The 13,809-nt window shown below is 37.1% G+C and overlaps 1 protein-coding gene across 2 annotated transcripts in view; it reads left to right on the top strand.

Annotated features, from left to right (window-relative positions):
- TMEM68 (transmembrane protein 68) overlaps nucleotides 1-13,809 on the top strand; it is a gene marked incomplete at its 5' end in the record, with an annotated part of 37,272 nt that continues 23,463 nt past the window's right edge. For both annotated transcript variants that reach the window (XM_084230913.1, XM_084230914.1), the window contains one exon: nucleotides 1-325. In XM_084230913.1, coding sequence (XP_084087039.1) covers nucleotides 1-325 — 325 coding nt within the window. The remainder of the gene's footprint in view (nucleotides 326-13,809) is intronic.

Genomic DNA, 13,809 nt, shown 5'->3' on the forward strand with positions numbered 1-13,809 from the left:
ATGACAGACAAAAATCAAACCTGTGGTGTGGGACAGGATTTGATGCCCTATATGACTTGTGTGATTCACATACTGGAAGAATGGTTTGGTGTGGAGCAACTGGAGGATTATTTGAATTTTGCAAACTATCTCTTGTGGGTTTTCACACCACTAATACTTCTAATACTCCCTTACTTTACTATCTTTCTTCTCTACCTTACTATTATTTTCTTACACATTTATAAGAGGAAGAATGTATTAAAAGAAGCCTATTCTCATAATTTATGGGATGGTGCAAGGAAGACAGTGGCAACTCTGTGGGATGGACATGCAGCAGTTTGGCATGGTAAGCAAAATTACTTTGATCTCTGTGTTGCTCTCCATATGTGGCATCATTACATTTTGTTGATTGAGTTGATACTAAAAAATATAATGGAAAGACTATTTCCTACTACCTGTTTGTATGCATTGTGCATATTTAGGCCTTTTTAAAATTATTTCTTCCAAACATATTAGTTACACACTAAACAAAGGAACACTCAGCATTGTGTGAGGGAAAATATATAAATATAAGGGAAAATATATAAATAAGGTGTCTAAAGGAGTAAAAGACTAATTAAAATGCTATAGAAAGCTATTTTAAAATGCTTTATTTAGCACTTTTTTTTTTCAAAATAAGCTTCACTTTCCCAATGTAGAGATTTTGAAAAAATGAAATATTAAATAGTAATAATATTAAGTTAAATATAATTTATATACCACGATTTACACATTTTCTGTTTGATTTGTTTCAGAGGTCATTGTGTCTTCTGAATAAATGAGTGACAGTAAGTTTTTGTCCAGGATATTCATTCTTTTATTTATTATTTGAGAGACTGTGATAATTGCACTCTTAGTGATTGGTGGTTGGAGCTTCTTGGTTTGACTATTATAAAAGTTGCCCTCTAGTGGCCATTTTTTCCTTGACCAGTTTTTACTTCATTATTCTGCCAATGCTTTCCTATTTGTTGGTCTTTTTTTGCTTTTAGACTATCCAGAACTACAGCGGAATCAGTACAAATGTAACAAAGATGAGCTTTCTATATCATGTTGTTGAGCATCAAAATTATTTCACAGAAGGACATGGAAGGAAGCACAGACTTTGAAATATTGTATATTTGGTATATATATCAGGCTGCTCTTAGCAAAGGTCACCAGTGACATGCTTATCAGGTTGATATCATTTTAATACTACATACATTCTTACATACCTACAAATCTTTTTTTTTTTTTGTGGGCTGGCGGCCGGGGAACGAACCGGCGCTTTGGGTAGCCTAGCAGCCCAGCGCTCAACCGCTGCGCCACCAGGGGAGGCCCGCCTACAAATCTTTTTTGAACTCTATGGCATATACTGTTAAATGTTTACCAGGCATTCTTTTAAACCTTTTTATAGCTAGATTGATTTTATGTATTACTCCATTTTATTGTTAACCCTTGAGAGAATGAGGAACTGAATAACCAACAGGTTATTTGCCCAAAGCACACTCTTTGTATTAGGCAAGTAGGAAGAAGAGCTTGGATACAACCTCACATCAGGCTGTAAGGCCTGTGCTCTTGTGATGTGTGCTGATTCCCAACTTGGGGATTCAGGGACAAAAGCCATGATACTCAATAGGAACCATGTGCCTTTGATGTATTGAGTTGTTAATATTCACTCCCTAATAGAATGCTTTTGCAATCAGTACAACTCTCTTACCCTTTGATGGTGTTTTACATGAGCCCTCCTATGAGACTGCACCTTTGTTGATTGCATTGTTCATTATCTTTAAAAGATGCAAAATTTAGTGATACCAGTTGTAATACTTGTTGAGAATAAATATCCTCCTATATAAATGCTCCCCCTATATCATACCAGGAAAATACAAGTTGGAGTAATTGTTTTGTTTCAGGAGACATGATTAATCTGAATACATTCAAAAACTAAAATTACTTTGTAGCAGGCTATATAATTGGAAGTATTTTGAAATATGTACTTACTACTCAGGGGAAGTAAAACACATAGTTTATTGTTTAATGTTTTGCTACAATTTAACATTTATATTAGGATAATACTTATTTTAACTGATTTACTTTTTTTTTTTTTTTTGATTTATTTATTTATATAAGTACTGGGTACAGTCAGAAGCACGGGAGGGTGAGAGAATTCACCAGAGCCAGAGCGGGGAGCAGAACAGGCAGACTGATGAAATACACTGCTGAGGGGAGCAGCGGGCGTGGCAGCAGAGATCTGTCACACCATGTGGGACCCTCAGCAGTGGCCAGGGATCGATCGAACTGTCGCTGCAGAGGCTTCTGGCAGCTTTGCAGCCCTGGCGCTCAACTGTTGCGCCACCAGGGGAGGCCCTTAACTGATTTTCTTTACCTTGTTTAGTAACATATAAAAGATATGTGAAACTATGGAGAGCTGTGTGGAGATTTCTTGACCTACTAAACATAGAGCTTCCATATGATCCAGCAATTCCACTCCTAGGTAGTTACCCAAATGACACAGAAACAGTAATTCCAAAGGGCACCTGCATGCCTATGTTTATAGCAGCACTATTTACAATAGCTAAGCTATGGAAGCAACCCAAATGCCCAAAAATAGATGACTGGATCAAGAAGATGTGATACATATATACATATATATGATGGAATAATACTCAGCAATCAAAAAAGATAAACACACGCAGTTTGCAGCAACATGGATGAAGCTAGAAGGGATCATGCTCAGCGAAATAAGTCAGAAAGAAAAAGAAAAATACCGGATGGTCTCACTCATAGCAGGAATTTAGAAAATCTAAATAAGAGACCAGGAAAAAGACTAATCATTACAAAGTAAAAATCAAAATCAACAAGCAGCTATAAACCAGAAATACACTGTGGGGGGTGGGCCCGGAGAGAGAGGTGGGGAAAGGAAGGACTAGTGTCAAAATGAGGGGCGGGGGTGCAATTGTATGGGGAATATAACCAAAATGAAAATGCATACATTGTGCAAAGATGAAAAAAGATGTAAGAATTATATAAAATAAAATATTTAAATTAAAAAAATAATAAAAGATATGTGAAAGTTTGGATTTTAGTGTTAGATCAGTTTTATCATTTTGAACGTATAGATATTGGTGTCATTGATAACCATAATCATATCGTTTTGGTATCACATTGGTTTTAATTCATGTTTCTTTTTTTCTCTCTTTTTTAATAATTTTTTAATTTTTTACATCATTGTTCATTTTTAAACAATATTTGTTTCCCCCCATCCCCTCAGGTGTAGTCCCCATAGAGTTTCCTTCACCAATGCATCCGTGCACCATCACCTCAGTCTCCTGTGCCCATCCCTCCCTCCCTCTATCCCTCTCCCACCTCCTCCCCTTCTGGATGTCTCTGATTTATAATTGTCTGTTTTTGCTTTGTTGTGTTTTGTGCTGTTACTTTTATTTTTTTTACACTGATGTCTTATTGGGTTCCCCTATATTCCTGCTATAAGTGAAACCATCCAGTATTTTTCTTTTTCCTTCTGGCTTATTTCGCTGAGCATAATTCTTTCTAGCTCCATCCACGTTGCTGCAAATGGCATGTAATTTGTGTTTCTTAAGGAATCTTTAAAGGAATTTTTTAAATAATAAAATTGTTCATTGTAGAAAATGTGACAATCACATAAACTATAAAGAAGAAAATAATAGTCACCTAAAATGTGCCATGCATTTGAGTTCTGTAAAACTCAAATTGTGGTATGTTTATCATTTTTATGTATGGCATAATAGTGTTTTTTTGTGTCACCAAGCATTCTTAGTGACTTCTAATGACTACCTGGAGCTATTACTTATTGGACCAACTTACATAGTTTGTTTACTATAAATATCTTTGTATAGGAAACAGTCCAGTATTTTCTGGATTAAATTTTACCCTCATAACTGTACATACATGCTCTGATTTTTCAAAAAATTCTGATTCTTATGTGCTTTGCGATATAACATCTGTAGTATATCAAGAAACAGTAATTTGGTATTTCTTAAGTACCTGCATTTCTAGATAACTGTCTTGGTGATGGGTGAATGGAGTCCCTATCCTCCAAGTTGCTTGCAGCCTTTACACTGTAAAAATTTTGGTTTATGTTTCATAAAACATTTCTGGAAAATATGAATGGTATTTTAAAAAGCTAGGCTTGTCAAGTTTAGTGATTTCCCCTGAAATTTAATATAGTAAGGAAGATATCTAGATGTTTTTGAGAAAATTAGAAAAATTTTATTTTTACCACAACTGTAAAGGTACTTAGGACCATAACTTTGACTTCATAGAAATCAGAAGTATTTTATTTTTGAGGCTTGTCATGAACACCTGTTTCATCTTGAGTGTATATATGTGTGATTGTGGCTTAGTTTTTGTTTTACAGGAGGACTTTTTTCGTTGTTTGAAAGTGATGTTTATGCTTATATAACACTCATAACTGGTTCAATTAACTGGTAATACAAAAATTTGAGACAGTGCAGAAGTTTGATTAATTGGCCATATTATATCAGTTACTGATTTTTACTTTAAAAATGTGTAATAGTAGCACAAACTTTTATATTTTATTATATTTAAAGAAAAAGACATTTTATTCATTGAAAGTTTCCTATAAATAAAAACATGTAGCAGTTTTTTATGGGAAAATTAGATTTCAGTATCAAGAGAACATCTCCTTTTTAACTGAGTAGGATAAGTTTCATTTCTTGTTTTCTGAGAAAGATTATTAAACTACCTGTGTTTAAACTAGGTTCACTCTAGTTGTTGGATGGGTAACCTTGGACAAGTAACTGAACTTTCTTCCTTCCCCCTTCCTTCTTTCATCCTCCCCTTTCCCCTTTGCCTTCTCCTTCCTTCTTTCTTCCTTTTGCAACAAGTGATTATTTTAACTTCATTTTGAATTAAATTTAGAATAGGAAAAGTGGTAGAAATTATACTGAGAGATCTCATTTATTTTTTTTGCCCAGCTTTCCTTAATGTTAACAACTTGATACCCATTTGTACAATTATCAAATTAAGAATGGTATATGTTATTAACTACACTGTAGACCTTATTCAAGTCTTACCAGTTTTGCCACCACTGTCCTTTTCCCCGGATCTTATATTGCATTTATGTCTCTTCCAAACTGTGACAGATTTTTTTTCTTTTATTATCTTCACACTTTTGAGAGTCCTACCAGTTATTTTGTAGATTGTTCTTCAGTTTATATCTGATGTTTTCCATAATTAGATTGCAATTAAGCACTTTTGACAAGAATACCACAAAAAATGAAAATGTGTCTTTTTCAGAAAGTGCATTATTTCAGAGTTCCATGAGGCTGCTATGTCTTATTACTGATGACATTAACTTTCATCACTTGGTTAAGAAGGTGTCTGCCAGGTTTTTCCTCCATAAAATTTTTACTTTGTAATTGATAAATATGTTGGGGGAACTACTTTAAAACTATGCACATAACTTCTCAGAGACTTAATTTTTTTTGAAGCTCACTTTCCTCTTCTATAATGGGTTGTTATACAGAATGGGTAATGGGTATAATAGGACTCAGTGAAATTTCACTTTTTTAGCATAATTTCTATTAACGATCTAATGTACAGTGTTCGCTGTCATAGTTATAGAACATCTTTCTCTAATAACTTAGAAGGCACTGAAGTACCTCATCTGCCTCATGATCATTATTAAACAGACCTACACTGTTACTTACCCTTCAAGGTCCCTTGTATTTTCAAGGCATAGTTTTAGTTATCAGTTTTTTGACTTAGATAAGAAATATATTTGCCACCAGTATACATACATGAATATTCTGTATCATAAAAGTATACCTACTTTCTACATGTGATTTGCTCTATTTTCTGCTTGCTTTTATTTAACATGATAAGTACCAGTCATGACTCACTAAAGTGATTTTACAACTCATTATTAGGTTACCACCAACAATTGAAAATCACAGCTGCAGGTTAGCATGCCGTACCTGCAGTAGGAGGTGTGGTGTAGGCAGGAACATAGACTGTGCAGTCAGGCAAATGTCGGTTTACATTCTGGCCCCACCTGTGTGTGACTAAGTTCTGTGGGTTTTTCTCACTTGGGTTTCCTCATGTGTGGATGGTTTTTGTGAGGACTAAATGAGATAGCAACTCTTACAGATCCAGTACAGTGCCTGACATTCTTTGGGATAAAAATTACTCTTCACAGAGGTGGTAACTTTAGAACAAAACTTTAAAGGTTGCATGGGAAAAAAAAATATTTTACACCACTGTATTTAAAAACAAAATGGACAGTTTTGCACGAAAATAGAAATGGTCAAAATTGGTCAACAAGGAAGAAACAAATCAATAATCCTAAAATAAATAGGAACAGTGGTCAGTGTTTACCTCCTCTCTTCACAAGGGGCCAAGAGCCCACAATTTATGTTATACTTTTAAGTAATAAATAAGTTGCCCAACTTAAACTGTTTCAAAGCTTAGAAATAATGTAGAATTACAGTTTGTTTTCCATGGCTAGCATAGCTTTGCTGTCAAAACTAAGGAGAGCACAAACAAGATTTGCAGGTCAGTCTTATCTCAAAAACAGTTTTATAAAGTTCAGTATTTACAATGAAAAAAATCAGAGCCATGGAGGACTTTTTTATAAGTTCTACTTTAGCTAACAAAGAGAATATATGAGAAATTTTCAACAAACATGGTACATAAAGGAAAAATATTAAAACAATTTCAGTAAGTGGGGAATAGGACAAAGAGACTCCAACCACAATTGCTTAATGCTGTCCCTTAGGGTCCTAGGAATAAGTATAAACATTAGAAAAGACTTCTGAAAGAGCCAAGTGAGTTACTAACTTATCAATTCTAAAAAGATTGCTTTGCAGAGAAATGAGTATAAGAAAATACAGATTTCCTAACTGATCCTATGCTCATAGGCTACCAATAATCATTTTCAAAGTCAAAAGGAAAAATTCTATTTAAATCTAACAAAAACATATACAGGCTTTATGGGGCAACTTTATGGGGAATTAAAAAAAAAAAGATTTGAATAAGGAGATAGTCTCAATACAGGAAAGATGTTACTCTACATACTCCCAGATAGGTAATACTGATGCAATTCAAACACAAATTTTCATGCCACTGTCTATAATTCATATGAAAGAGCAAATAAAGAAGAATAAGACAGATTTAAAAAAAAAAATGAGCGTGATTTCCCTGTCATATCAAAGACATTAACTTTATAAAGCTTAAAATGTTGGTATTGGTATAGAGAAGATTTACCACAAATAGATCAAACTAATTAGAGTCCAGAAATGTGAATTAGTAAATGATTAAAAAAAGTGGTATTCCTGGGTCTCCCTAGTGGCATAGGGGTTAAGCCTCAGGGCCAACACTGATATGGCCTGAGTTCAATCCCAGACCAGGGAGCTCTACTTACTCTGCTCCCCAATCTGTCTGGTGAATCCCTTTACTACCCCTCCTCATAGCTTTGCCTTTGGCCTACACCCTGTTTCTTCTATACAAAAAATAAATAAAATCTTTAAAAAAAAGTGATATTCACATCAGCAGGTAAAGACATAGGAAAATCTTTGATGATCTCCAGGTAGAGAAGGTCTTAAAGAAGATAAAAACGAGGTTATTCAAAAATGATAACTATCAGTAGATGACATGTTAAATGACCAAGCAGATCAACAAAACAGATTAACACAAGGTATTTGCACTATATCTTAGAAAAAAATGTCCAAAAATAGATGACTGGATCAAGAAGATGTGGTACATATATACCATGGAATATTACTCAGCATTCAAAAAAGATAAACACATGCAATTTGCAGCAACATGGATGACGCTGGAAGGGATCATGCTCAGTGAAATAAGCCAAAAAGAAAAAGAAAAATACCGGATGGTCTCACTCATAGCAGGGATCTAGAAAACTTAAATAAGGGACCAGGAAAATGAATAACTGTAAGAAAGTGAAAATCAAAATCAACAAAAACTATGAACCAGAGACACTTTTTGGGGGGTGGGGGGCGGGAGGGGAGGGATTGGGGTCAGAATGGGGGGATTGCAATTGTATGGGGAATATAAAAATAAAATTTATTAATTAAAAAAAAAAAAAAAAGAAAAAAATGAATTAAAAAAAAATCCAAGATAAAAGTGACCCAAGCATGTGATCAGGAATCATAATAGCCAGTAGTTAGATGTATGAGCCCACTAGTTAGGAAAAGGCAAATTGAAATCAATAAAATATTTTTTACTTTAAGACTGGCAAAAATTAAAGTTTGATAACATTAAAAGATAACATTAAAACATGGGAATGTGGAGAAATGTGAACTCATTCATAATGCATGTGGGAAGTACTTTAGGACAGCCAGTTAGAAGAACAATTTGATAGTATCCTTTAAAATGGGCATATCACAGGACCAACAACTTTTCTTCTCAGTATCTGTTACAGCAATATACTCACGTGTTCAGTGCACAGGGATGCACATAAAGTGATGTTAATTGCAACACATTTGAAAACAATCCAGTTGAATAGGGAAATGGCTAAATGAACTATGATAGAAATTTATTATAAAATACTTAAAATCCATTAGAATATGATCATGTACTATCAAGGGTATGCCTCCAAGATAGAGTAAACAAAAAAGATAACTAGGTCATAGGGCTTCACTTATGTTGAATCACACATCAGTACCAGCAAATATAATGCAGGATGTATTTAGTATAGATGATTAGTTGTTCATGAGTAAGCATGCTAAATGATGAACTTGTAAAGGGAGAGTGAAGCTAGATTTTGAAGGATCTTGAGTGCAATTCTCAGGAGTTTGTTTTGTAGGTAGTTTAATTATATTTGCTTTCCTGTGGAAGATTCAAGAGTATGGCGTTGTTAATTTACCATTGTATGTAGGTGTGTAGGCTTAAAACTGACAAATTTAAAAGGGATCTATCTCTTCTGAGAGTATCTTTATTTAAATTCATGAAATTAATGTCTGAATCCAGTAGGCAGTTAACTCATTTACATAATAAATGCTGTGGTGATGAGACTAATGGATCTCCATGTGAGTTTCAAATCCCCTCTCTCTAGGCTGAGTTATCTTATCTGGGAAGTCAAAAAAAAATCAATGATGGTGGGGGTGGTGTAGTGACATACGTCTGAGAAAGTATGAACCTATTCTAAATCATACACAGTTTTGTAATCCGATGTTATTAAAGAAAAAAATCAGGACAGTTTTTAGAGAACTTGTTATCAGAGCAGAGGAGGTAAATAAATCCATATTTAATGGCATCAAGTAAGAGCCGTTTTCACAGAATAGGGATATTCTTAATAGGGCCTAGACTACTCAAAAATCTATTGAGGTTCACAACCCCTGGGCAGTGGTTAATTGGACAGTGACAGTTGTGTTTGTGATTGCTTTCACTGAGCTTCTACTTGTCAGATCTAACTGTGATTGCTGTCCTATGGGCAGGAGACAATGGGACTACCTTTTGAAACTAACGTTAGGAAGGGGAAGGGAGTAATGCATTTATAAGGTTTGGGAGCTAATGCACACAGAACTTGGTGAGTAAGTGAACACAGGGTGTGAGAAAGGAGGACTTAGTGCCCTAAGAGTTCTGCTAGTTGGGGAAATATGGGACAGTAAGTGCTCCATTTATAGACAACCATGTGAATAGAAGCACAGAGAGAAAATTTATTCAGGGTGCCACTATTAATTCATATGACGCATGAAAGACTGACTATTATATGATAGGCATTTTGGATCAAAATGGCCTGGCAAATGTTGAACTAGAATGATAATCCATTGGTGCTCTCTGAGTGAGGAGTGGTTTGATCACATCTATGCTCTGAGACTGGCACACTTAAATAATATTTGGAGTTCATGTTTAGTGGTACTGAGGTAAACACTTTGTCAGTGATTGAATTGATGTTTTCTGCTTTCGAACAGGTGATTTGTTAATATGAAAATAGTTCAATTATTAAAAAAAAAAAAAACACCTCTATCCGTTCTCTTCTCCCCCACACTTATTCCCACCCCCTGCCTTCTTCACCTCTGGTAACCTCATTTCTGTTTTCAGTATCCACTAGTTTGTTTTTATAGTTATAAGTACATTTAGTTGTATTTTTATGTTTTGTTTCCTTATATTGGGTACAATATAAGGAATACTATACTTGTGGTATAGTATAGTCATACTATACTTGTGGTCTTTATCTCTATGATTAATCTTGATTCCACAGTCCCTTGAGTTCCTTTTTCTTGCAAATGACAGAATCTTATCTTTCCTCATAGCTGAGTAGTAGTCCATTGTGTATATGTAGCACATCTTTATCCAATTATCTTATCAATGGCCACTTAAGTTGTTTCTGTATCATAGCATTTGTAAATAATACTATAATAAAAGTTGTGATACTTAGTTATTTGAATTGATAATTTCATCTTTAGTATGGTAAATCTATTTTTATTTAATTTTTTTGAGGAAGGTGCATACCACTTGCTACAACAGCTGCACCAGTTTACGTTCCCACCAACAGTGTATAGGATTCCTCATCACATCCTTGCTAGCACTTGTTAAGTCTTATTTAGTCATTCTCATAGGTGTGAGATGATACCTCATTGAGACATTGAGGTTTTAATTTGCATGTCCCTAATAAGTGCGTATTCTCTTTGAAAAAGTGTCTATTCAGATCTTCTGCCTATTTTCAATTGGGTTGTCTCGGTTTTTTTTTTTTTTGGTTGTTGTTAAATTGGATGAGTTCTTTATATATCTCATTCAGTAATCTGTCTTTTTAGTTTGCTGGTACTTTGATCCATTGTGCAAAGATTTTTTTTTTAATTTTATTTATTTACATCATTGTTCATTTTTGTATAATGTTTGATTTCTCCCCTCAGGTGTTATGCCCATAAAATTCCTACCCCCAAGTGACCCATGACCACCCCCCAAGTCACCATGACCATCACCATAGTCCCTTGTGCTCTTCCCTCTGCTCTCCTTACCCCTCCCCTGTGGTATGACTCAGTTCTATAGTATAGCAGCAAAAAGGCACAGAGCAGGATCTCTATGACATGAGCAGACGGGTGTAGGGCCAGGACTGGAAGGACACAGAGCAGTTTTTCTGATCTCATGCAGACCGGGTAAAGGAGGAGTCAGAGTCCTCAGTGGTTTTTGCAGGTCTTTTATTGGGGTTTACCCAGTACACAGCAGGCGGGGGGGCCGGGAGGCTGGCAGTCCTCCCAGCTCCCAGCAAATCCTCACTCTATCTGGGCTCTCCGGTGATCTCTGCTTCTGCTTCTTGGCTTCTCTCTCGGCTTCTGCTGGCGTCCCCATGATGCCACCCTTAAAAGCGCAGTCTTAGCCCGGGTGAATCCCATCTACCTATGTCCACACCCTATTTCAGGTGCCCGCCATCAGGCATGCATTCAGGACCACAAGGATCCATCATCTATCCTGATGGTGGGAGGGCAGAAAAGCCTGACATTTTCTTTACCCTACATGGGTAGGGGAGAGTCCTGGAGCCCTCGGTGCCTTTTTCAGGCCTTTATTGGAATTTTACCAGGTACACGGCAGGCAGGGGTGCTGTGGGGCCAGGAGGCTAGCAGGCCTCCTAGCTCCCAGTGAATCTTCACTCTTTCTGGGCTCTCCAGCATTTTCATGTGTGCTCATTCTCTTCTGCTTCTCTTTCATTCTGGTGTCCCCATGACACTGCCCTTAAAAGCCACTCTCAGACCAGGTGTAGCCATCTATGCATACTGTAAAGGCAGGTTGACCACATGGCAGGATCTCTATGACCAGAGCAGACGGAGTAAAGGAGGAGTCCTGGAGCCCTCGGTGGCTGTAAGGGCAGGATTGGACACGGTGCAGGTTTTCTGATCCCATGCAGACTGGGTAAAGGAGGAGTCAGAGTCCTCAGTAGTTTTGCAGGTTTTTTATTTGGGGTTCACCAGGCATATGGCAGGCAGGGGTGCTGGCTGGGGGGCTGGGGGCTGGGAGGCCTGCCAGGCCTGCAGGCCTCCCAGCCCCCAGCAAGTCTCCACTCTATCTGGGCTCTCTAGCGTTCGTTCTGCTGCTTCTCGGCTTCTCTTTCGGCTTCTGCTTCGGCTTCTACTGCTGCTACTGGTGCTGCTGCTGCTGCTGCTGGCGTCCCCGTGACGCCACCCTTAAAAGCACAGTCTTAGCTCAGCTGAATCCCATCTACCTATGCCCACACCCTATTCCAGGTGCCCGCCATCAGGCATGCATTCAGGACAAGGATCCATCATCTATCCTGATGGCGGAAGGGCAGAAAACCCTGACATTTTTCCTTACCCTACAGTGGCTTTTGTAGGCTTCTATTGGGATTTACCAGGTACACGGCTGGGGTGCCGGGGGACCTGGAGGCTGGTAGGCTTCCAAGCCCCAGCAAGTCTTCCCTCTTCTTGGGCTCTCCGGCCTTCTCTGGTTTTCTCCGCTTCTTTGCTCTCCGCTCCACTGGCGTCGCTGTGTTGCCACACTTATAAGCCTAGTCTCTCAGCACAGGTGCATCCAGTTACACATCCCCACACCCTACTCCAGGTGTCTACCATCAGGCATGCATTCAGGACCGCAAGGATCCATTATCAATCCTAATGGTGGGAGGGCAGAAAAGCCTGATACTTTTTCACTTACCCTACACATGCCTACACCCTACTCCAGCTGTCTGCCATCAGGCATGCATTTAGGACCACTGGGATCCATCATTAATCTTATGGCGGGAAGGCAGAAAAGCCTGGTAATCACTTACCTTACATACAGTATGCCTGCTAGTTTTGTCTTTTTTTTTTCCTGACCCCTTGTTTGGTTTCCCTACATTCTTCCGATAAGTGAAACCATCCAATATTTTTCTTTTTCTCCTTCTGACTTATTTCATTGAGCATAATCCTTCCATCTCTATCCATGTTGCTGAGAATGACATGAGTTTATCTTTTTTGATTGCTGAATAGTATGCTATGTGTGTAAATATCACATCTTCTTGATCCAGTCATCTGTTTTTGGGCATTTAGGTTGTTTCCATATCTTAGCTATTGGTAAATAGTGCTGTAATGAACATAGAAGTGCAGGTTTCCTTTTGAATTAATTTTTGGTGTCTTTTGGTAGATTTCTAGGAGTGGAATTGCTAGGTCACAAAGTAGTTCCATTTTAGTAGTTTGAGGGTCCTGTACATGGCTTTCCATAGTGAATGGTTGCACCAGTTTGCATTCCTACCAGCAATGTAAAAGAGTCCCTTTTTCTCATTGTCTTCCCTGGCATTTGCTGTTGTTAATTTTTTTTAATGTGAGCTATTCCTACTGGTGTGAGGTGGTATCTCATTGTGATTTTGATTTGCATTTCCCCGATTTTAAGTGATGTTGAACATTTTTTCATATAGTGTCTTTTTAACTCTTCTGCCCTTTTTTTGACTGGATTGTTTATTTTGTTCTTGTTGAGTTATGTAAGCCCTTTGATGTAAGTCCCTTATCAGTTGTGTGGAGTGCAAATATTTTCTCCCAATCTATAGGGTGTCCCTTTGTTTTGGTTATTGTTTCTTTCATTGTGCAAAAGTGTTTTAACTTGATGTAGTGTCACTTGTTTATTTTTGTTGTCATTTCCCTTGCTGTTGGGATTGAGTTCCCAAAAGTATATCATTAATGTCATAGAATGTGTCACCTATGCTTTCTTTGTATTGAAATCTTATGTTCAAGTCTTTAGTTCATTTGGATCTGTTCTGTGTGTAGAGTAAGATCCAGTTTTATTCTTTTACACGTGTTCATCCAGTTTCGTTTTTTTTTAAAGATTTATTTATTTTTACACAAGAGCTGGGGTACAGGCCAGAGGCAC

Source organism: Talpa europaea (assembly GCF_964194135.1).
Source record: "Talpa europaea genome assembly, chromosome: 3".
Taxonomy (NCBI): Eukaryota; Metazoa; Chordata; class Mammalia; order Eulipotyphla; family Talpidae; genus Talpa; species Talpa europaea.